The sequence below is a fragment of the Emys orbicularis genome, chromosome 25 (genome assembly GCF_028017835.1).
Source record: "Emys orbicularis isolate rEmyOrb1 chromosome 25, rEmyOrb1.hap1, whole genome shotgun sequence".
In the NCBI taxonomy this organism is placed as follows: Eukaryota; Metazoa; Chordata; order Testudines; family Emydidae; genus Emys; species Emys orbicularis.
Window position 1 is genome coordinate 13325603 of NC_088707.1, and position 25877 is coordinate 13351479.

Sequence of the window (25877 nt, forward strand, 5' to 3'; positions counted from 1 at the left end):
TTGCTCCATGTGGCTCCCAGAAGCAGCGGCATGTCCCCCCTCTAGCTCCTAGGCATAGGGGCTGCCAGGGGGCTCCACACGCTGCCCCTGCCCCAAGCGCCAGCTCCGCAGATCTCATAGGCTGGGAACCGCGGCCAATGGGAGCTGCAGGGGCAGCGCCTAGGGACGGGGCAGTGCAAAGAGCCACCTGGCCATACCTCTGCATGGGAACAGGAGGGGGGAAACATGCGTTGCTTCTGGGAGCTGCCTGAGGTAAGCATCTCCCGTAGCTTGCACACCCGCCCGCACCCCAACCCCCTGCCCCAGCCCTGATCCCCCTCCTGCACCCTGAACCCTTCGGTCCCAGCCCAGAGAATCCTCCTGCACCCTGGACTCCTCATTTCTGGCCCCACCCTAGAGCCCGCACCCCCAGCAGGAGCCCTCACCCCCCCCCCCCGTACCCCAACCCCGAGCCAGCCTGGTGAAAATGAGCAAGTAAGGGAGGGTGGGGAGAGTGAGCAACAGAGGGGGGGGATGGAGTGAGTAGGGGCGGGGCCTCAGAAGGGGCAGGGCAGGGGGCAGGGCAAGAGAGTTCAGTTTTGTGCTAGTAGAAAGTTGGCAACCCTAGAGCACCCATAGGGGGACACTACTCAAAGAAGAAGTTATTTTTCACTGCTAGCCATTTTCCTTCACTAATTTTCATACTTTAACAGATTAGGTTGCTACACAGATTGATGAAAGATTGGGAAATACATAAACTTGTAACTAACTGAGGAGCTAAGTTTTGCTTTTAGCCTTGTTACTCAAGACTAAGACCATACAAGGAAATTCATGGCCCAGGGCAAGCTCAGGTCTCAACTTGTAAGATGTGACCTTCAAAAACACACAAAAAGCATTATCAGGCAATTACACTGTTCTTGTATGTTTGTATGTTAATTACCATCAACTTCTCAAGAAGTACCCCTAGCATGAGCTATCACATCTTTGGATAGGTTATCTAGTAAGACATATTGGGCAATATAATGCAGAAGAGTAGCCAGCAGCCCATGAATCTACGAAAAAGCCAAAAATAAAATGCCAGTTTTTAAAAGTAAAAAATAAATAAATACTGCTTCACTGACAGATGACGTTCACCTGATAATGACATACAGTTACTAGCAATAAAGTCACAGTATGGAAACATGCTGAGAATAGTATGCAGTAATAGCATGTCGACATATGAAAACGCACTACACTATTTTGCTGCTCCCTGATCCTCTCCTACACTGGCCCAAACCCACTAAAATCTTAGCATGGTTCATATTATTTTATTTATTGTATCATTTTTCTAGAGAGCTCAGAGAGGAATTGTTTTATACATTTAAATAAATAAAGTCTGATCATTAGACCATACGGACTGAAAAATGACAACTGTCCAATGGGGTGTTAATATGAAGTGAGATTGAATCCTCACTCCTGTTTGCAAAAAAGCAGCACAGGTGGAAGAATTAAAGCAAGAAAGATAAGCCACCAGTCAGGTGTTGATCCTTCATCTAAAGCACTTGTTTATAGGCCAAAAAGAATAAAAGAAACTAAGCAATGTCTAAGCCTTTTGCTACACAAAAGACAAGACTAACCCAATAATCCTTACCCCACCGCTTTTGTGACTCTCAGTTCGAACAAAACAGATTTTTAACAAAGGCTTGGAAGCTGTACAATGCCATTAATTCTAAAAAGGACATTTTAAAAAACCCCAATGAACCACAGAAAGTGATATTCAAATGACGCAGAGAGCCAACACTGCCCCAAGATGGCAAATTCAGAGTTAAGGCAGAAAGTGTGCCTCAAGTCATTCAAGCAAGTCCAGCCGTATACAGCCATGAAAACCTACCCAGCGTTCAAAACCTGCGACACTTGGGACATCACTTTGATTTGGGCTACGGACAGAATCTAAGCCTTCATGCTGACTTTCCTTGAGTTTTTGGGTCTTAGCTATTAGAACACTGTGTCTCGTGGACGTGGGGAAGAGAAGTACCATTTCTGAATGCCAACATACAGCTCTCAAAAAATGTTTAGGGTCAATTTAGCAATATCACTGTTTAAAGCAAATACCAAGTCCTTGCTATTAAAATTCTGGAACCAATAGGAATCCTGGTAATGAATAAAGCTGCCCATTTTGCTGAAAATATCATATTTTAATCCACTGATAAGATCTTACAGAAAGATTTTTATCCATAGATCTAAAAGCACTTTAAAGGTATCATCCCCATTTTAAAGTTGAGAAAACTGAGGAACAGAGGAAATCAGCAGCAGAGGTGGAAATAGAATACAGGCATCCTGACAACCAGTTCTGTGCTCCGACCTCCTGGACTACACTGTCTCAAGGGCTACAAAGCAAAATCCATGTAACATTACACTACTGAAGCTACACAAAATTTCAACAACAAAAATGTTTTCATTGAAATGTGAAGCAGAAGATTTCAGCTTTTCATAAAGGGGGGAAAAATCAATTTTGGTGGCCAAAATCTGAAACATTTCTTAACGATTTTTTTTCCAGTTTTGGGTTTCTGACAAAACAAATTTGAGGAAAGCCAATTTTCCATTAGAAAGGAGTTAAGGAGAAAACTGAGTAAGACTGGCAGAGGCTGGTGAAGACACCACACACACTGACTGGCCCTAAGCTGGATTCGTAGTAGGGAGAGAAAAGGGAGCTTAAAGACAAACCCTGCCTGGAGCTCTCACGCTCAGTGGTCTGGGGCCACTGCTTTTTTCAGCCTAACCAAATATCTAAGGAAGGATTTTCCAAATAAATCATGCAACTACACAGACAACTCCACTCCATTAGTTTCTGCCCTGCAGCATATCACCAAGCTCACTTTTAAGTAGTCACCAGAAAGTCGAAGCTAAGGTCCCACCCTGGTCAGACCCTGAGAGGAGCGGAGCACTCAGCTCCCACTGACTGCAGTGTTAGTCACCCAGGGAACTCCCAAGATTCACACACTGCCCACTTAGGGAATACTGAATTCAGATTCTCACACTGTCCAGTGAAAAAACTCACAAGCAACCCATCTGCTGGCCCCAGACAGTGTCACATCTCCTGTTCTGGAGACAGGCACCTGACAGCAAGGGAACAAGATATTCACTACGGCAGAAATTAGTCTCTAGGACTTTGTTTTAAACTCACACTCTGTAAAGGCAGCTAATCAACATAAAACAAGAGGTCTCTAAGAAAAGAATCTTCCACAATCAATAATTTAAATAGAAGTTATATTAGTAGAATTCACTTGCATTTCAGAAGTTTCACCCACTCTGTTCAGCACATTATTGTCTAAGTTTAGCAGTGAGGAGTGCTTCACTCTGTGTATTGCTTGTGAAACGCATTTGACAATGAAGACCCAAACAGCAGCCAATCCATATTGACGGAGGCTAATCACACATGACAGTTTTATAGTCACATGCTGGAGCTTAGATTCTATCCATCTTCATCTTACTTTAATACAGAGGTGGTGTACGTCAACGGAGTCTGACTTGATCTTGAAGCACTTGGCAGACGAAGCCCCACAGCCACTCTGTAAGGCAGGTCAGTATCATTATCCCCATATTCAGTGGAGAATATTGAAGCATGGAAAGTCTATGGCCAACATTTTCACAAGCGGCCCTGTTTTCACTGCCCAGCCTGAGAAACCTAGGGACCAGCTACCACAGGTTCTGAGCAACGGCAAATTCCTAGGAAAGTCAAGAGAAGCTGCAGGTGCTTAGCACCTGAAAGAAAAGAAGTTCCAAGTTGGTCACCTAAAACCTTATCCCCCGCTGACCAGCAGTGGTGGTTTAACCAGCACAGTACATCCCACACAATGGGGAGACACGGATGGTTTTGCTTCAGAGCCATCCTTTATGAGGCTGGGAGTAAAAAACCTTGACCATTGATTTACTGAATGACCATGGGCATGTCTCTTAGCCTGTCTGAGCCTCAGATGCTTGATCTGTATATTGGGGTTAATACTTACCCAAATTTAAAAAGTGCTAATTATTTTAAACAGAGTTGTTTCCCCCTCTTCTGAAGCAATATAGATTTTTCAGTGTTCAACACTATTCAAATGACTTCAATGCACAGACAGGATTCTATATAAACTATCTGGGAACTCTGCTACACACAAGATTATTCAGATCCCCAAGAGAGCAAACTGGGTTCCAAGCAACTACCAAATCCAGCAAATCTGATCATTCCATGATAAAGGAGTAGGTAAGGGCCTGACTGAGAAGCTGCAGCTACATTACAGCTGGGCAATGACAGAACACAGAGGGAGAGAATAAAGCTATTCCATAAGTTTCCATGTTTGATAGAGACTATTCACTTGTCCTTGGTTCCTTATAGCTTTTTAACAGGCCTTGTGGGTGACTGGAATCCTTCCCTAAGTGATGGGTTTGTGGTGGTGGTTTTTTTCCCCAAACAATAGGCCAGATTCTGCTCTCAGTTGCGCAGATGTAAATCCAGAATAACTGTTGACTAAAATGAAGTTACTCCCAGTTTACACCAGTATACAGGAAAGCGGGATTTGGTTCTATTATTTTTTAAACCTACTGTCCCACACGCACATGTCCAGCAATGCTGGGACATCATTATTCTGCATGTGGAACTATACCAGACAAGGAGCATGTTCCCCTCCCCCTCCAGCCTTCACAAATCTGCAGAAGCCTGCCAAGTCCCAGAAAAGGAGGAGGGGGCCTCAGGGAGCATAGGAAGGGCATTCGCAAGGGTGTCCGAGAGCATCTTGCTAAGCCGGACATTTCACAACACTGAACAAATTGTACGTCCAGCTTAGTTAGGGGATGCTGCAATGGTCTTTCACTCCCCGAGCTGATTGTTAGCTTTTCATAGGAACCAGCAGGGAAGCACATGTGAAATCTCTGTGGTGTTGGTGAGCGTCCCCATGCCTTGTGTGACTCTGCATGTAGATGAAGCAGCTTCTTAGGCTTTCAGAGCTGCTGCTGCTTAGTTCTCAGAGAAGTCCTTTTCTCCAGCTTGGCTCCCTGCTGCGACAGCCCTTTTCAATCTTTCTATTTCTCCCCCCACACCCCCATCTCTTCTGCTGCAGAACACAGGGAAATCTGATTGAAATAAAGATCCAGGAGAACATGTTTTATTTTCTTCTCTTCAATCCATTTTAGAAAAGCTTTTTAATTGGTTTAAAAAGATGCTAAACAAAACGCAATGTTTTTCCGTCTTCTTGAACTGGTAATAGATACCACTTTTTAAGCATTGCTCAAAGAAACTCTGAATCGTGGAGTGCAACAAGGAATTTAAAGCAAACTCAGAGTGGTTTTCTATGGCTTCTAAAGTCTCATAGATTTCGTTTGCGATTTTTTTTTAAATAGCAAACAAGCCAGAAATCCCAACTCCCAGGGGCTGCTATTTGACTAGCATTTTTAGTCCTGCACGGGAAGCGTAAAGACTACAACAGCCTCAATGGGGAGAGGGGGAATCTGGGAGGCAGCTTCCATAAGCCAATTTAACACAGAGCCATGCATCTTGATGCATGATAATACAGTGGCCCAGAAATGCCCCTCTTACACACTCATTTTGCCCGTGGTAGTTGTGGGAAGCTGGTTGCAGATTAAGTCTCTGTTCTGTGAGTGACATGACAACACTGTGTGAATGTGTAACCTATGGAGTTACACCAGGAGTACGTGTTCAGCTGTCTCCCACTCACCCCATCTTCGTGGTTCCTATAAGTCTAGACCCCTGTCAGACAAACGATACTGTGCACACTGCAGGGCACGCTGACAACAAAAATAAAGCCAAAAGGCCTGTTTGACAGCAACGTGAGAGATGACGGTTGCCTCTTCTGCTATTCAGTGGCAACTCTCACGAATGCTTTGGATATGCTTGGTAAGGGTCAGGGTATTTTTATTAGGAGTGAGTTTGAACTGAGGTGTCAATCCTGCAGAGACTTATGGGCTTGCTTAATTTTATGCATGTGGGACTTAAGCACATAAGTCTGTAGAATCATGACCAAAATCAGCAGCTAGTGCAGACTAATCACACACCGTGGGAATGACTGATCACATAGTATTGCCTGCCAGTAGTTCCCATTCCAAATCCCCACCTCTCCCTTCTGGTTTTTCGACCTCCATATGAAGCCCTGTGACTCTCTCAAACCCCCTTGCCTCCCCAGATCAAAGCTAATATCATAGTCACCACTTTTCTGATGAAAGGAAACACCCTTTCCAAAAATTGCTCGTCCTTTTCCTGCCCCACTGTGGGTTTGAGATATAGAATCATAGAAGATTAGGGTTGGATGAGACCTCAGGAGGTCATCTAGTCCAACCCCCTGCTCAAAGCAGGACCAATCCCCAACTAAATCATCCCAGCCAGGGCTTTGTCAAGCCGGGCCTTAAAAAGCTTTAAGGAAGGAGATTCGACCACCTCCCTAGGGAACCCATTCCAATGCTTCACCACCCTCCTAGTGAAATTGGATATTAGGAAAAACTATCTAGACCTTCTCCACTGCAACTTCAGAGCATTGCTCCTTGTTCTGTCATCTGCCATCACTGAGAACAGCCAAGCTCCATCCTCTTTGGAACCCCCCTTCAGGTAGTTGAAAGCAGCTATCAAATCTCCCCTCATTCTTCTCTTCTGCAGACTAAACAAGCCCAGTTCCCTCAGCCTCTCCTCATAAGTCATGTGCCCCAGCCCCCTGATCATTTTTGCTGCCCTCCAATGGACTCTCTCCAATTTGTCCCCATCCTTTCTGTAGTGGGGGGCCCAAAACTGGACACAATACTCCAGATTATGCCGAATAAAGGGGAATAATCACTTCCCTCGATCTGCTGGCAATGCTCTTACTAATGCCGCCCAATATGCCGTTAGCCTTCCTGGCAACAAGGGCACACTGCTGACTCATATCCAGCTTCTCGTCCACTGTAATCCCCAGGTCCTTTTCTGCAGAACTGCCGCTTAGCCAGTCAGTCCCCAGCCTGTAGCGGTGCATGGGATTCTTTTGTCCTAAGTGCAGGACTCTGCACTTGTCCTTGTTGAACCTCATCAGATTTCTTTTGGCCCCATCCTCCAATTTGTCTAGGTCACTTTGGACCCTTTCCCTACCCTCCAGCGTATCTACCTCTCCCCTCAGCTTAGTGTCATCCGCGAACTTGCTGAGGGTGCAATCCATCCCATCATCCAGATCATTAATGAAGATGTTGAACAAAACTGGCCCCAGGATCAACCCCTGGAGCACTCTGCTTGATACCGGATGTCAACTAGACATTGAGCTGTTGATCACTACCCGTTGAGCCCGACGATCTAGCCAGCTTTCTATCTACCTTATGGTCCATTCATCCAATCCCTACTACTTTAACTTGCTGGCAAGAATACTGTGGGAGACCGTATCAAAAGCTTTGATAGCTCTTTCTTAATGGAAAAATTCTCCACTCACAGTCACAGCAGTATGAAAAGCATATAAAAAAACTAGAATCTTGCTATGGGGTCTCTCTACAATACTCACTATGCCTTCCAGTCTGAGAGGCATCTGAAATGTCAGAGAGCACATATAAACTCACCAGATAACTCAGAACCTGCATCCCACTCGTATGAGACTGCAGGGATAATGAGATGCAAATAGGGGGGAAAAATGAGCAGTGATACACCTATCCAAATCTGGTGCACTTTGTTAGGCTCCTTTCTCCAAGTGACCCTTTCAGTAAGGCTAGACAGAGTTCACTTCCATCACTAACTCCACACCAATATCTTTTGGTATGAGATATTACCACCAATCGTTCCAAGGACAGTCTTGTGTTTGTTTTTAAGGAAGAGCACTAACGCCCCAGAGTCTGGCTTACTATTTATAAAGATCTCTTAAATAATGTATTTGAAGTTTCTTGCGAATATGGAAACACATTAGGCTCCTGAGGAGTGAATTGCACATGCCGATTCTTTTGATTTTTTTTAGGCTATGTTACTTTCACAACCAAGTTAGGAAGGGTGAAGGAAAGAGTGTAATATTTACTGCATCCTGAAAAGATCTTAAACACTAGGAAACTCAAAGATCGCTTCTTACAAGAAACCATGGCTTCTAACTGTGATAAAGCATGGAGTGCAAGGTATCTCCCTATGTAGTTCAAAACCAAGTTAGGAAATGCAAAGTTTAGTTTTATTCCAAACAATGTAAAACCATATTTTAAAACCCCCAAGAAATACTGGAACAAACTGAAATGGTTCATCTTATCTCTGCACTCTCAGCAATTCTGTTACTTAAATAAATGATTTCCTTAGCACTTTGCACATAGAGAAGAAAAGGTCCTTGCGCATAGCAAGTTGCCATCTAGAGAGAACACACAGTGAATGACGACAACAAGCCACGTGAGAAGGGAAAGAACAAGCAGGTCGAGTTAACTGATTTGTACTGTATACCTCTTGTTTTTCACTTTTTGTAAAATAGGTATTTTCTAAATTGTTTTTCTTAGACACATTATTACAAATATTAGTGTCCACATGGCCGGGCATTTAAATAAGTCTAAGTAACTAGGCTTAGAAAAAAGGCTTTTTCTGGAGTAAATTCTATTTTATTATTCTTAGGAAGGCTACAGTTAAAGATGTTTACAGAGATGTTTGTAGGAGACCATTTAAGATCAGAGATTTTAAGTGCCCACTTCATCTTAAGTAGTCTCCTACAACATGTATTAATTCTGCATACATAACAATCTGTTCCAGCATGTATTTAGCTGTGACACTCTGCTTACCTTCTCCAGACTTGAAGAAAAGCTCTGTGAAGCTTGAAAGTTTGACCATCCACCAAAAGAAGTTGGTCCAATAAAAGATATTATCTCACTCACTGTGAGTGCTTTGTACAGGACAAAGAGCTCTTTAGTAGAAGTCTTCTCTCTTGCAGTTTGCTGGTGCTACTAGCAGAAGCCCTGGAACTAAGGTACTGTACTCCAGTGAGAATTTTGTCACCCATTTCTATAATTACTACTTTATTTTCCAGCATGTGACAATGAGAATAGGCTACCAATTTATTCAGGATGTGTTGTTTGGTTCCTTTGCCACAGCCTTTCTTCAACTTCCCCTTATTCCACATTTCACAGGCTCATACAGTGGAACTCAAATGAATAGCCAGGAAGTGGTGCTAGAGACCCTCTCTCCTTGCCTCCCCTAAAGCAAACCAAGTTAAGTTGTCATTTGCAAGGTACCTAAACTTCACCATGTCAGCGAACATAAGTACAAAGGCCTTCCAAGCCCAGTTTTTAACTAAGAAGTCTACCCTCAGACTTTAAAAACATTCATTTTCACAGGAACCTGGGGATTTCAACTGAGGCAGACAAGATAAAAACCCATGCTCAACTGAAAACACTTACAAACACTGGAGGAAATTCATTTTTTAAAATTAGATAAGAGAAAGACAACTAGATCTGAGTTTGGGAAGATTAGAATTTACTGTTTGTTTCTCAGACAAATCAATGACCAGAGAATTTTAATCTTCACTCTGTAAACTTGCTGCGTATTCAGCATGCTGCCTTCTTACTTAAGCAATGTGCAGCTATCCAGGGCTGAATGTGTTGCTAAATAAACAACAATGAATCAGGATAAACTCAGTTAAAATCCTTTATTCAGCCAATAGCAGTTAGCCACTGCTACAATTAATTGTCTGTCAGCCAGGCGTGAAGACCTCTCCTGCAGGTTAGTTCTAGAAATGACAGTGCTCATGGAAATTCTCATCCTACCATACAACTTTCTTACCTGAGGAGGTGCCTTTTTTAGCAACACGAGAAGGGCCTGCAAAACCAAGTTGGAGAATCGTGGTCCAATAGGAACATAATCTGGAAGGGAAAAAACACTAATCAACATGATAATGTTGTACAGCAGGAATCAAACTTTTCTGGTTCACTTTTCAAATTCCATTGTGCTCCTCAAAGGAAAGCAGAGTGGTTTAAAGGGAAATCTTCACTCTCTGCCTTGCAGTCACAATGAAGCAACGGGAAAAAATACTGGATTTTGAATTCAGAGATCACACTGTTCCTATTTCCTTGTCACTTGTGAAGGCCTGCTGTACGGCTGCTTCTCAATAAACCTCCCTAGAGAGCAGTAGCCTTTCCTTTCACTGCAGGACACCTCTGGTATTCTAGCTCTGAATATTTCCTCAACAGACGCTGCCTTATTGTAAGGTATGTGGGCTAAATAGAGAGGAAACCATTTTTCTTGGATGACCTAAATCTGTGCCCACAAAAGTGCATTAATAACCAGGGCTTTCAATATACAGTGCCTGTCTATTACCCCAGAAGTGTCTGTCTCTCCTTTTTTCTTTTGGGCATATCCATTAACAAAAACAAATACTGCAGAAATCCAACTCCAGGAACCCAAAAGCATTAAAAAAAAATCAATTAAATGCATCAGACCTGTAATACAGGTGACAACTCCCCCACAAACCATATTTCTGCACTTACAGTGCTTGAGTTATATGGTCACTCTACTGTTCTCTTAAGATTGTCTTGGTTTCTACAATGGAGACACCTTGGGGCAGCTGCCCCACTGCCTTGCCCCTTGTACAGCAAGTCCCAGTTGTGACGAGTGGGTGTAAAATGCTAGGAAGTCAGAATTCTGCACTTATTCAGACTGACGGTACAGTAGAACCTCAGAGTTACAAACACCAGAGTTACAAACTGACCAGTCAATCACACACCTGATTTGGAACTGGAAGTACGCAATCAGGCAGCAGCCGAGACAAAAACAATAAAAAGAGCAAATACAGTACAGTACTATGCTAAATGTAAACTACTAAAAAAATAAAGGGGAAGTTTAAAAAAGATTTGACAAGGTAAGGAAACTGTTTCTCTGCTTGTTTCACTTAAATTAAGATGGTTAAAAGCAGCGTTTTTCTTCTGCATAGTAAAGTTTCATTGTATTAAGTCAATGTTCAGTTGTAAACTTTTGAAAGAACAACCATAACGTTTTGTTCAGAGTTACGAACAACCTCCATTCCTGAGGTGTTTGTAATTCTGAGGTTCTACTGTAGTATTTTTCACAGTTGTAAACGACTATTCAAAGGTGCAAGGCAGTGAAGAATCAGGTCCCTTTCTGACTTGTTAATTAAGCCTATAAATCTCATTTAGTTTAAAATGATGCACATGGAGGCTGGAGCATCATGACCAACTCAAATACCTTAGAACAAGATGAAGCCAACACTGAGGTAGAAGACAAGAATATTACTGCTGGAGTTCAGAAATGATACATGTTTAGTCCAACATGGAGGATCAATTCAAGGCTCTTGAATCATCATACTTAGATTAGACTCCATACACACTTACGGTTCCTGAATCATTTCTGGTTTGTAACATTACTTCGTCTGTTGCACGGTGCAACCAAAATTCTATGACTCACCTAGGAGCCTTTCAATGTCATCGACTACTACACAGCTGAGCTGGGACTTGTATGCGTCATCAAAGATCTAGGGAAAAAAACAATTTATTATTGTCACAATCTCATCATAAGAGATCTCCAAGACCATCCAATTATATACATGTGAACATGCCTCAAGTTCCTCGGACACATGGCTTTGTGTACTTTTGTGATGCTATGCATCAGACTGCACCTCAGACCATTTCAGGATGGCTAAGGTCAGTCTATCAACCAAACAGGCAGAGCATGAACATGCAACTCAAAATCCCAGCACATAACTGGAAAAAGGGGTTTTGAAACATTAAAAGGCCTATATGCTTGTCTGTCTTACCTAAAGCTTACCATCTCCCGGACAGCTTAGGAAGGAGCTTGTCCTTCAGACCCATCCTGTCTCTGTATCTGTCTGTTTCCCCCAAAACAGCCCCCAACAACTGCCTCCCGCTCTCTCCAGAATCCTCTTTTTCACTCTTTAGTGTCTTTTTGATTTGTTAGTTCTCAGTCTGAGCAAAACAGCTCTGTAAATTAGCTGGCACTTGTAAGTAGCATCTTCATAGCTTAACAGCACAGGTATTGTTTCTTAACCTTCAGCACCGGTTACCCGGAGGTGTTTCATCTGAACCCAATTACCTGTTACCTTCCCTCTAACACCTTATTATTAAACTAACTCCCACACCGTAAACATTTCAGTAAATATTTCTCATGACCTGGTGACATGCAGTACTGATAAATTAATATGAATCAGTATTTCTAAATTATTACATATCTGCCCCATGTCCATCACAGCAAGAACTACCGTGATCTGCAGCACTTTGAGGTGGCAGCTTTATTGAAATTAAAAATGGAGGCTTTTATTGAAGTAAGTATGAAAAAAATAGTTACCTACCTTTTTGTAACTGTTGTTCTGCGAGATGTGTTGCTCGTGTCCATTCCATTCTAGGTGCGCGCGCCCACGTGCACAGTTGTCGGAGATTTTTGCCTTTGCAGTAGCCGTAGGTTTGGCTGTAGCACCCCTTTGAGTGCCGCGCTCATGCGTTGGTATATTAGCCCTACACCCTCTCAGCTCCTTTTTGCTGACAACTCTGACAGAGGGGTAGGAAGGCAGGTAATGGAATAGACATGAGCAACACATCTCGAAGAACAGTTATGAAAAAGTTGGTAACCGTTTTTTCTTCTTCAAGTGCTTGTTCATGTCGATTCCATTCTAGGTCGCTCACAAGCAGTATCCTTGGAGGTAAGCTCGGAGTTCAGCTTGCAGCACTGCTCTATCGAGGCCAGCATCATTCCGGCAAAAAAATCTAAGGCAAAAGTCTCCGATGACTGTGCATGTGGGCACACACACACCTAGAATGGAATCGACACGAGCAAGCACTCGAAGAAGAAATGAATAATCCAACTGATGCTAAGGCTTATCTTATTTATTTTGATATTAAATTCAATTGATTTTCCATTGTTTCCTTGTAACGGTGCAGGCAGTGACTGAGCGCCCCATTGCAGCCCTATGTGGCCTTGCAGGTGGGCACTGCCTTACTTTCCCCAAGGGGAGCAGCACAAGACTCACTTTAACTGCCCAGGGCAAGGAGAAGCCAACATACTATTAATAAAATCCAACTTCCCATTTTAATCCGGTTTCACTCCAAGAATCATGTAACAGTTCATCAGGATCCAGGCTCAGGGTCTCTGAATCAGGTCAGGTGTGTCTCCAAGTGCCTGAGAGAGCAATGGCCACCCACTGCAGCCTGCATGGCTTCTACTCCTCTCTCTCTGTCTCCTGTTCCTGATTATATATAACTCGGCATCCAAAGCCAGACAGGGCCTTGTTGATTATCCCCAGGCTGCAGGCTTCAGTCTGACCCTTACACAGCGAGTACCCCCCCCCTTCTTTTTTTTTGCACTCTTTTCACTTACCTCCCTCCCAGGCCCTGTCTACTGTCAGTTTCTGACTACATAGGCACTTCAATAGGACAAGTTTCTTAGTTGATTTCACTAGAGCTGCTGGCCAACCACTTCCCCTGCACCATTTCCTCCAAGCTGCAGAGCACCTCCTGCTTAGCAGCCCCAAGGAAGTCTAAGTCCATTAGCCATATTTTTGTCTTTGTCACCAAAGTATGTAGAGACCTGAAGTTGTGTTCCCCAATGTCTCATATAGCTCTTACATCAAACAAGTTCCTTGAACATGTTGTAATTCAAGGTTAGTCCTTCCAGCCATATCGGAGACAATTAAGAGCACCAAGCTTGTCCCATTGATGAATGAACATAAGGCCACTCCCGGTGTCTTCAAGAGTAGCCTGGCAAGATACACCCTCAGGCACATTCTTCAGAGTTAAGATCATCCTCCATCCAACGTAACTTCCTGTCCGAGTTTCAAATTCCTACTGACCACATCTCATCCCTGCAGCCTCCAAAAAATGACTTGTGAGAGCCCATTTCTGATCCTCTTGCATTTTGTGCGAGATGGGTTCAGCAGAGGAAGAGGAGGTAATTTACCTGTAACCAGAAGTTCTTCAAGATGTGTTGTCCCTATTTGTATTCCAAACGTGGGTGCGCATGAGTGCTGTGCACTGGAGCCAGAAGGTTTTGTAGCAGTGTCTGCTGACCCGCACATGTGTCGTATGTTCCTCCTGTTCTTCGAGTGATGGTCCCTATATGTATTCCAAATGTAAGTGAGTAGCGAGCAGTGATCAGTGTGGAGGTGGGTGCAAGGATGTGAGAGTAAATGCAGTCTGTAGTATGGCATGGCCCATATCAGTGTCTGTGGCCACGCCTTGGGCAACAGCGTAGTGGGATGTGAATGTGTGTACTGAGCACCACGTTGCTGCCTGACAGCAGTCTTGCCATGAGACATCTCCCTGTAGTCTCTCTGTCCTTTCACTGCTTTCTCGTCTTTATGCCTTTACTCTTCCATTCCTAGAGCTGGGTGACTCTGATCCTCAGTCAGGAGGTGGACCTCACAGCCTCGCCTCCTCTCCCTTTGCTGGAGCCATTTTCCTCCTTCTCTTCCATCTGCCTCAGCTCCTGCTCCATCTCCTCCTGCAACCGCTCCTAAGTACCCTGAAGATGCGACTCTAAGGCAACAAAATCTTATGCAGACTTGAGTGATCGGTTCTTTGGCTCAGAAGGCCTGTGACATTGTCCAGCTCACCCTGCAGTCTGGTGACTTGCATAGCCAGCTCCAGATGCACACTCAAACTCAGTACATTTTACTTTCAGTTCTTGCATCTGGGCTTCCACTTTCTGGTGCTTGTGTTTAGAGTCCTCTTTGCTCTGCAGAAGAATCCTCACCCCAGTGGACAGTTCTGCACGCTCACTCTCCAGAGCCTGCTTTGTCATCTCAAAGTTCACCATCCGTTGTTTGGTTCCTTCCAGCAGTTCTACCAGCTCCTTCACGCCGCCTCCTCTCCTGGATTTGTGTCTGAGTCTTCACCTTCAGTACCTACTGGCAAAGGGTTCGCTGGTATGTAATAGCGACTCCTGACAAACTCACTAATAGGTAACAATTAAAAAGTTGTATGCGGATACTAAAATTACGTTTAGAATCTGTGTCCCAGGCAGGGTTGACAAGCAGCTTTTTCCTAGACAAAGGAATTTTGATTTACCTGTGCTGCAGGTTACGTTTTATACTTAACCTACGACACAGGTTAATCACGATTATACTTCCGTTTTATTTGTAGCCGTTTTCAATTTCTATGATCTTTGCTTAGTATCACTTAAATCTCTGTCTTTTATTAATAAAACTCTTTCTCGTTTTACTATAAGTTCATACCCGTGCAATATGTTAAAGTAAAGTGTGGATCCTCTTCAGCTGAGCTAACAGGCTGGTGTGTATACGGTCTCTGGAGACAGCGAACCTGGCAAATTCGGTGAGTGTCCAGTGACAAGGGCCGGATACTGCAGAGAAATGCTCTTCCAGAGTTTGGGGACTAGGGCGTATCAAGTGTTACCTGCAAGGCAAAGAGGGCTAGCAGAGTCCTAGGAAGTTTGGTTGGCTAACACACTGAGGTGACATGGTGCTGTCACTCAGTTTAACACCAACAAATCTCTCTTTTGTTAAGGCAGAGGGTGTGACATTCTATACCTCGGGGGAGCACCCTGTAACCCCCATATTCCTCATTTACATAGAATTGTGATATTGCATGTAAAGCATTACATGTGAGGTATCACGGGAAAGGTTATGATCTGCTGAAACCCATCATTCCATCTAAATATGTATATCATCAATGAATATGACGTTATGAGAATGTGTTGTATGGTTGTCACTAAAATATGCTGTGGGTTTGGGAAGCGCCCAGATACTAGCTCTCTGGAGACAATGACAAGGGAGGTAACCAACGCCCGGATGGGTGCTAAACAGACATCACCAGCCATTCTCCAGCAGAGAAATTACAATTCAGTGACTCACCTACATAAGGCCACACCAGGGGAATTGCTCAACCTTGCCTGGTGACTCAGCAATGCCCACTCAGACATGCCTGGACTTGTGTTCTCCAAGCACATGGACTGAGGGTATAAAACAGAACACAGGGCCCATGCTTGGCCTTCTCCTGCCCCTACCTATGCTACAAGCAACGAAGACGCTCAAAAGACTAAGGACTCCAACAGAGGGGACTGGCCCAGGTTTGAGGGACAAACCTGTATATTAAGGACTGCAATATCCAGTGGGGTGAGAAAAACTGCTTAATCTATTTATTGCTCAGTCTAATACGGTTGAGAGTTTAGACTGTGTGCTTATATTTTATTTTGGTAACTAACTGACTTTTTGCCTATCACTTAAAATCTTTCTTTTGTAGTCAGTAAATTTGTTTAACTGTTTATCTTTACCAGTGAGTTTGCCAGAAGTGTGTGGAGCAATGCAAGATGGTATATTCCTGAGGTACAAGGCTGGGATCTGGGGGGGATTTGGCTGGTGCCTTTCTCTGTGTGATTCGTATGTGGGTCAGGGAGCATTCATGCAATCTAGCTGGGTGAGGGACTCCACATGCGGTTGTGCTGAGTGATCACAGCACCTGAAGGGGTTTGCTGCTTGTCACTAGCAAAGCATAGTGAGAGACAGGCTGGAGAGTTAAGGGGGTACAGCGGTCCCCCAGTTTTAGGCTGAACTCCGGGGATCCCATCACAGAGGGATAACAAGGGCACTCAGTTCTGGACACCCTGAGAAAACATCACATCCTCATCATCCAGGGTCTTCCTCAGAAAAATCAATTCCTGTTCCCAGTTTGACCAAAGATTCCATTGTGCAACAGTGGAGTCTCTAGTGTACCTTCTAGCTCCTTTTCCAGTGCCTCCGGTTCCTCCCTCACTCCTGCTTCTGGTTTTCCACTTTGTTTCTGGCTGCTCACTCCAACTCCAGGTCTCCTTGAAGCTTAGTGACCTGAGCTCATGGACTGCTTTCTGTGCCATGTTTTTCTGGGTTGCATCCTCTTCCACCTTAACCACGGCTGCTTATAGTTCCTCTTCCTTCTTGGCCAATTGTCTTATGAACTCTGTGATACGAGCCTGCAGCTTAGCACTCTGGGCACACAGATTAGTAGAGTCTTCCTTAAGTTTACTGCACGTTATGGCTAGGTCTACACTACCCGCCTGAATCGGCGGGTAGAAATCGACCTCTTGGGGATCGATTTATCGTGTCCCGTCGGGACGCGACAATCGATCCCCGAATCGACGCTCTTACTCCACCAGCGAAGGTGGGAGTAAGCGCCGTCGACGGGAAGCCGCAGAGGTCGATTTTGCCGCCGTCCCTACAGCGGGGTAAGTCGGCTGCAATACGTCGAATTCAGCTACGCTATTCGCGTAGCTGAATTTGCGTATCTTAAATCGACCCCCCCCGTAGTGAAGACGTAGCCTAATTCCGACCACTGCCCTTCTTTGTGATCCTGGGGCTCTTCCATCTCTTCCTTTGGCCTGGTCTACACTATGACTTTAATTCGGATTTAGCAGCGTTAAATCGAATTAACCCTGCACCCGTCCACACAACGAAGCCATTTATTTCGAAATAAAGGGCTCTTAACATCAATTTCTGTACTCCACCCCGACGAGCGGAGTAGCGCCAAAATCAATATTGTCATTTCGAATTAGGGTTAGTGTGGCCGCAATTCGATGGTATTGGCCTCCGGGAGCTATCCCACAATGCAGCATTGTGACCGCTCTGGACAGCAATCTGAACTCGGATGCACTGGCCAGGTAGACAGGAAAAGCCCCGCGAACATTTGAATTGTATTTCCTGTTTGCCCAGCGTGGAGAGCACAGGTGACCACAGATAGCTCATCAGCACAGGTAACCATGCAGGCTGATAATCGAAAAAGAGCACCAGCATGGACCGTACGGGAGGTACTGGATCTGATCGCTATATGGGGAGAGGATTCAGTGCTAGCAGAACTTCGTTCGAAAAGACGAAATGCCAAAACTTTTGAAAAAATCTCCAAGGGCATGATGGAGAGAGGCCACAATAGGGACTCAGATCAGTGCCGCGTGAAAGTCAAGGAGCTCAGACAAGCCTATCAAAAAACAAAGGAGGCAAACGGTCGCTCCGGGTCAGAGCCGCGGACATGCCGCTTCTACGCCAAGCTGCATGCAGTTCTAGGGGGGGCCGCCATCACTACCCCACCTCTGACCGTGGATTCCGAGGCGGGGGTAATCTCATCAGCTACACCTGAGGATTCTGCGGACGGGGAAGAGGAGGAGGAGGAGGACGAGCTTGCGGAGAGCACGCAGCACTCCGTTCTCCCCAACAGCCAGGATCTTTTTCTCAGCCTGACTGAAGTACCCTCCCAACCCAGTATCCAAGACCATGACCCCATGGAAGGGACCTCAGGTGAGTTTACCTTTTAAAATATAAAACTTGTTTTAAAAGCAAGCGTTTTTTAATGATTACTTTGCCCTGAGGACTTGGGATGCATTCGCGGCCAGTACAGCTACTGGAAAAGTCTGTTAACGTGTCTGGGGATGGAGCGGAAATCCTCCAGGGACATCTCCATGAAGCTCTCCTGGAGGTACTCCAAAAGCCTCGCCACAAGGTTTCTGGGCAGTGCAGCCTTATTCCGTCCTCCATGGTAGGACACTTGACCACGCCATGCTTGCAGCAAGTAATCTGGTATCATTGCATGACAAAGCCTGGCAGCGTATGATCCCGGTGTTTGCTGGCATTCAAGCAACATCCGTTCTTTATCTCGCTGTGTAATCCTCAGGAGAGTGATATCGCTCATGGTAATCTGGTTGAAATACGGGAATTTAATTAAGGGGACAGAGGTGGCCGTTCCTACTGGGCTGTTTGCCTGTGGCTGAAAAGAAATACTTCCCTGCAGTTAGCCAAGCACGGGGGGGAGGAGGGGGGAATTGGCCCTGAGCTTTTTGCGTTTGGCTAGCAGGGATCTTCCCTGATACCAGCCACGCGGTGGGGGGAGGGATAAAGCGATCATCCAGAGAATTGGATGGGAGAGGGTTAGCTTGTTTTCTGCTGCTGAAGGTTATCAGGGAAACCACAGCACTCAACGGGCTTTGCTTGGTATGTGGGAAAGGAGAGCACAGAAGCCGAAAGACAATGGCTTACCATGGCCGTATGCAAACCGAATTCTGTTGCCCGGACCTGCGTCTGTGATCTCTAGCAGCAAAGCCACAGGCACTCAATATTAAGAGGCAAAATGCGACTTTGCACAGAAATCACATGTGCTATGTAATGTGAATAGTGTTGGTCACCGTGAAAGAGTATAAGCATTGTTCTGCAAAATGTATCTTTTTAAAAAATTCTCTCCTTTTTTCCCTCCCTCCAGCAGCTGCAAATTTTTCAAGCCTCCCTCCTCCATCCCGAAGGCTATCTCAGATAAGGCGTCGGAAAAAGAAGACGCGAGACAAGATGTTCGCGGAAATCATGGAATCCACCCGCAGTGAAAGAGCTCATCTGAATGAGTGGAAGGACACGGTTTCAAAGTATAGGAAAGAAGCCAGTGAACGTGAGGACAGGAGGGATGCTCAAGATGAGAGGTGGCGGCAGGAAGATCAGAGGAGACAGGATGCAACGCTGGGGCTGCTGCGTGAGCCTACAGACATGCTCCGGCGTCTGGTGGAGCTTCAGGAACGGCAGCAGGATAACAGAGTGCCCCTGTATAACCCCCATCCCCCCTCACCATGTTCCATAGCCTCCTCACCCAGACGTGTAAGAACGCGGGGGGGGGAGGCTCCGTACACCCTCCCATTCCACCCCAGTGGACAGCCCAAGCAAAAGGCTGTCATTTTTTTAACCTTTTTTTAGTAGCCTTTTCCTTCCCGCCGATCCTCCTCCCAAACCCCACCCGGGTTCTCTCCCTCTTTTTATAATCAATTAATAAAGAATAAATGATTTTTAAACGATAGTGACTTTATTTCCTTTGAAAGCAAGCTGGGAGAAGGGGTAGGGTGGGTTCCTTACAGAGAATGAGTCAATAAAGGGGGCGGGTTTTCATGAAGGAGAAACAAACAGAAATTTCACACTGTAGCCTGGCCAGTCATGAAACTGGTTTTCAAAGCTTCTCTGATGCGCAGCGCTTCCTGGTGTGCTCTTCTAATCGCCCCGGTGTCTGGCTGCGCGTAATCAGCAGCCAGGCAATTTGCCTCAGCCTCCCACCCCGCCATAAAGGTCTCCCCCTTACTTTCACAGAGATTGTGGCGCACACAGCAAGCAGCAATAACAATGGGGATATTGGTTTGGCTGAGGTCTGAGCGAGTCAGTAACGATTGCCAGCGACCTTTTAAACGGCCAAATGCACATTCTACCACCATTCTGCACTTGCTCAGCCTGTAGTTGAACAGCTCCTGACTCCTGTCCAGGCTACCTGTGTACGGCTTCATGAGCCATGGCATTAAGGGGTAGGCTGGGTCCCCAAGAATAACTATTGGCATTTCAACATCCCCAACGGTTATTTTCTGGTCCGGGAAGTAAGCCCCTTGCTGCAGCCGTTTAAACAGAGTAGTGTTCCTGAAGACGCGAGCATCATGAACCCTTCCCGGCCAGCCCACGTTGATGTTGGTGAAACGTCCCTTGTGATCCACCAGTGCTTGCAGCACCACTGAAAAGTAACCCTTGTGGTTTATGTACTGGGTACCCTGGTGCTCCGGTGCCAAGATAGGGATGTGGGTTCCATCTATCGCCCCACCACAGTTAGGGAATCCCATTGCAGCAAAGCCATCCACTAGGACCTGCACATTTCCCAGAGTCACTAGCTTTCGTAGCAGCACCTCAGTGATTGCTTTGGCTACTTGCATCACAGCAGCCGCCACAGTAGATTTGCCCACTCCAAATTGATTCCCGACTGACCGGTAGCTGTCTGGCGTTGCAAGCTTCCACAGGGCTATTGCCACTTGCTTCTCAACTGTGAGGGCTGCTCTCATCTTGGTATTCTGGCGCTTCAGGGCAGGGGAAAGCAAGTCACAAAGTTCCATGAAAGTGCCCTTACGCATGCGAAAGTTTCGCAGCCACTGGGAATCGTCCCACACCTGCAACACTATGTAGTCCCACCAGTCTGTGCTTGTTTCCCGGGCCCAGAATCGGCGTTCCACAGATAGAACCTGCCCCATTAACAACATGATCTTCAAAGCACCAGGGCCCGCGGTTTGAGAGAATTCTGTGTCCATGTCCTCATCACTCTTGTCGCTGCGCTGCCGTCGCCGCCTCCTCCTCTCCTCGTTTTTCTGGTCCTGGCTCAGCATAAACTGCATGAGAACGCGTGAGGTGTTTACAATGTTCATGACTGCTGTCTTGAGCTGAGCGGGCTCCATGCTTGCCGTGGTATGGAGTCTGCAGTGTTCACCCAGGAAAAAAGGCGCGAAATGGTTGTCTGCCGTTGCTTTCATGGAGGGAGGGGTGAGGCTGTACCCAGAACCACCTGCGACAATGTTTTTTGCCCCATCAGGCACTGGGATCTCAACCCAGAATTCCAATGGGCGGGGGAGACTGTGGGAACTATGGGATAGCTATGGGATAACTACCCACAGTGCAACGCTCCGGAAATCGACGCTAGCCCCGGTACATGGACGCACACCGCCGAATTAATGTGCTTAGTGTGGCCGCATACATTCGACTTTATACAATCTGTTTCCAAGATTTGAATTCTGTAAATTCGGATTAATCCCGTAGTGTAGACATACCCTTTGTGTTAGTGCTCTTGTTGTGTTCCTCTGTCCTCTCCCGAGTCATCATCTTTAGCCTTTCTAGTGCCTTAAATTGTTTCATGATGCACCTGTTGGCTCAGAGGGATTCTTGCAGCTGAGTGTCGAGGTTGTCCCCGGTACCCTGGCGTCTCTTATTCACTCTGCCGCTGCTGAGCACTACGATATGGTCCCTCAGCAGCTTCATCTCCTGGATCTTCAACATCTAGATCTGGTCCCAACTTGCAGAGCCATCTCTTGCTCCTGCTGCTGGCTCTGCAATTGGTCCTGCGCCTCAAAGAGACTGCACAGCTGCTGGCGATTCCCCCTCCCTAAGATTTAAAAGCATCTTGTTCCCTTATTGGTCCTCTGGGTTAGGTGTTAGCCAGGTTACCTGAGCTTCTTAACCCTTTACAGGTTAAAGGATTTTGGTGTCTCTGGCCAGAAGGGATTTTATAGTATTGTACACAGGAGGGTTGTTACCCTTCCCTTTATAGTTATAACACCATCCAAGACAGATGGCTCTCCCGCCAGTGAAGAAGGTTCCATAACCTCCGGAGGCAGTCTGTCCTCCTGTTCTTACAGTGAAAAACTTATTCCTGAGATGCAATCTAAATCTGCTATTCTGGAGTGTGAACCCATTGCCTCTTGTCCTGCCCTCTGTGACAAGAGAGAACAACTTTTCTCCATCTTTTTTACGGCAGCCTTTCAAGTATTTGAAGACCGCTATCATGTCCCCCGTTAATCTCCTCTTTTCCAAACTAAACATACCCAGTTCCATCAGCCTTTGGTCTGGTCATATTGCTGGTGTTCCATCTCTCTGATCATCTTTGTCACTCACCTCTGGATCCTTTCCAATTTCTCTACCTATACATTGGTGACCAAAATTGGACACAGTACTCCAGCTGAGGCCTAACCAGTGCCGAGTACAGCGGTACTTTCACCTCCCAGGACTTGCATGGTACACCTCTGTTAATGCAACCTAAAATTGCATTTGATTTTTTTTTTAAACATTATATTGCTGATTCATGTTGAGGTTGTGATCCACCACAACACCTAGATCCTTCTCAGCAGTGGTGCTGCCACGCCAGTTATCCCCCATTCTGGAGTTATGAATTTAATTTTTCTTCCCTAAGTGTAGCACCTTACATTTGTCTTTTCTGAATTTAATTTTGGTTGTCTACAGTTTATTAAGATCCCTCTGAATTTTAGCTCTTTCCTCCAAAGTGTTGGCAACCAACCTAGCTTGTCATAGGCAAATTTGATCAGTGTGCTCTCTATACCTACATCCAGGTCATTAATAAAAGTGTTAAACAACTCTGGACTCAGAACAGATTCCTGCAAAGCCCCACTTGAGACCTTCCTCCAATCTGACTCCATTCCATTAATAATTTCTCTTTGTTTGTGGTTGTTTAACCAATTATGTATGCACTTCACAGTAGTTACACCAAGCCCGCATTTCTCCAGTTTACTCCTCAGAATATCATGTGGGACTGTTTCAAAAGCCTTGCTAAAGTCCAGGTATATTATGTCCACCGCATTTCCACCTATCCACCAAATCAGTTACCCTGTCAAAGAAGGAAATCAAGCTGGTTTGGCATGATTTGTTCTTAGTAAATCCATGAGGACTTACCCCTTCATCTTCCAGGTATTTGCAAATTGAATGTTTTATACATTGCTCTAGTAGCTTCTCAGGTATCAAGACAGGCTGACTGATGTATAGTTCCCTGGCTTCTCCTTTCCCCCCTTTTTAAAGATGGGCAGTACGTTAGCCTTTCTCCAGTCTTCCAGCACTTCTCCTGTTATCCATGAGTTTGCAAATATTATTGCCAGTGGCTCCGAGATTTCTTCAGCTAATTCCTTCAGCACCCTCGGGTGAATAGCATCTGGCCTTGCTGAATTAAATTCATTCAAATTGCTCAGAAGATCTCTGAAGTGTTCTTTACTTATCCCGATTGGCAAGACGAAAAGTATAACTGGGTTCAAAAGGGAAGTAGGTAAGTTCATGGAGGACAGGTCCATCAATGGCTATTAGCCAAGATGGTCAGGGACGCAAGCCCATGCTCTGGGTGTCCTTAAGCCTCTGACTGCCAGAAGCTGGGACTGGAAGACAGGGGATGGATCACGTGACAACTGCCCTGTTCTGTTCATTTCATCTGAAGTATCTGGAACTGGCCACTATCGGAAGACTGTATATTGGGCTAGATGGACCATTGGTCTAACCCAATATGGTCATATTTATGTTCTTAAAAGTTTGCTTTAAGTGTTTCACCTAGGAACTCTATTGCTGAGATGGTATCCAATTTGCCAGGGCAGCATTCAACTGCCTTAACCATGAGAACATTCTTTCTATTCCTGAAATCCCATCTTATTCACTACACCCCTCCAACTTCAGCAAGAAGAAAAGGCAGGAGTCCCCTTTGTTACACAACCCCGATTCATCCCTAAAGCACTGAATGAGACAAGGGTCCCGTGGGGGGGAAAAGTATGCAATGCTGTAATTAAAGACTGTCTCATAACACATATGCATGAGGGGGCCATATTAAGGCAACCTTAATTCTGGCATTTCCTAACTTTTGAGTGCTTGACTTTGCACTCTGTTAAAAAGATACTGAGGTTGGCTCAGATTTCAGCCATATTGCTGATGGTAGTGTATAAGATCAATGCTATGTCAATAGCCCCCAGCCTGCTAAACAAGAGCATGCCTACGAAGAAGGGGAGGAGCTAGGGGGGTACGTCTACTTTCAGAATGGAGAGCACAATTTAGGGCAAAGTCATTTTTCAATCCCATGTCAGAGTGCGCAAGAATCAGGTTCAGAAAAATTACAGTAATACCCACGGTACCTTCTTCATAGCTTGGCACTTTGCAGTTTCAGAAAAGCCAATTGTCTTATCAGGAGAACAGATCTTGATAAATGGAAAGTTGGATTCTTCTGCAATCTTTGCTGCCAAGGCAGTCTTTCCACTATGTGGGGGACCTGGAAGGAAGAGATACAAGGAGATACAAGAGATTCAAGTCAGAAAGAGGGAAAAATAGATTTTGCAAGGCTCAAGGTAAACTAGATGGACTTGAGCAAGTTAATAATCTTATTCACAGGGACCTGACTTTTTGAAGTGACTCTTTGCTCTCCTTTCTTAGTTCCTATACAGCATTGCTTTCCAAATGGGTTCATTTACAGCAGGGGTTCTCAAAAGGGGTCACGAGGTTATGTGGGGGTTGCAACCTGTCAGCATCCACCCCAAATCCCGCTTCACCTCCAGCATTTATAATAGCATTAAATATTTTTTAAAAGTGTTTTTAATTTCTAAGGGGTGTCACACTCAGAGGCTTGCTGGCTGAAAGGGGGCACCAATACAAAAGTTTGAGAACAACTGATTTACAGAGACTATTTGGACTCGAAGGAGTGCGACTTGCAAAAAAACCCAAGAACCAAAAAGATGCTACATATCTTATTGAGCTGGCTGACTACCGCAAAACACTGGACACATTTGCTTGGATTTTGCAAACGAGATGGCTAGCAGGAATTCTGTGTAAATGTGGAAAATACTTGTGGAAGGCAAAAGTGGAATTTGTAACTGGAAACTCACACCAGAAACCAAATTCAACCAGGTATCAAAAACAGAACATACATCATAACATATTTGCCCAACCAAATGAACTAATAATACAAAATGTAGGTGTCACACACTAGCAACAAACTGCTCACGAATAAGCAACAAACTAAAGACTTACTCTCAGGAGCTACTCAGTGAATAACTTCAAGTAACATCATAGAATCATAGATTAGGGTTGGAAGAGACCTCAGGAGGTCATCTAGTCCAATCCCCTGCTCAAAGCAGGACCAACCCCAACTAAATCATCCCAGCCAGGGCTTTGTCAAGCCAAGCCTTAAAAACCTCTAAGGATGGAGATTCCACCACCTCCCTAGGCAACCCATTCCAGTGCTTCACCACCCTCCTAGTGAAATAGTGTTTCCTAATATCCCATGTGACAAAGCTCCGTATTTGTCTCCGTGGGTCCCGCGTTTCCTGGCAGATTTCACTAGCCTCAGAGGCTCACTGTGACCATCCACGTAGCCCTCCTCTCTCTAGAAGCAAGGGTCACAGCTTACTGAGCCATTTTCATCATAAGCCAGCAAGGGAGGTGAGGAGAAGCTATCCTCCCTCGCACAGTCTCTGTTGTCTCCCAGTTTCAGTGATTAATTGGGGAGGGGAGGGGGGGAGCCCGGGCCCACCCTCTACTCCGGGCTCCAGCCCAGGGACCCTAATAGTAGCAGCTATGGTAGCTGACTTTTTGGAAATAGGATGTGTACAATTTCCTGGGCTACTTCCCAACAGCAGCCCCCACTCAATATCTCCTTCACGGTTACCTCAGGGCCTCCTTCCTTGCGCTTGATATGAATTTGTACTGCTTAGT

At 45.3% G+C, this 25877-nt stretch overlaps 1 protein-coding gene across 1 annotated transcript in view; it reads right to left on the reverse strand.

The window, feature by feature from the left end:
• The window catches only part of NSF (N-ethylmaleimide sensitive factor, vesicle fusing ATPase), a 174202-nt gene that overhangs the window by 30771 nt on the left and 117554 nt on the right, over positions 1 to 25877 (reverse strand). The window contains exons 15-17 of the mRNA XM_065422448.1: positions 24305 to 24438; positions 11333 to 11399; positions 9695 to 9774 (exon numbers count right to left, since the gene is read on the reverse strand). Of these exons, the coding sequence (XP_065278520.1) occupies positions 9695 to 9774; positions 11333 to 11399; positions 24305 to 24438 (281 nt within the window). The remainder of the gene's footprint in view (positions 1 to 9694; positions 9775 to 11332; positions 11400 to 24304; positions 24439 to 25877) is intronic.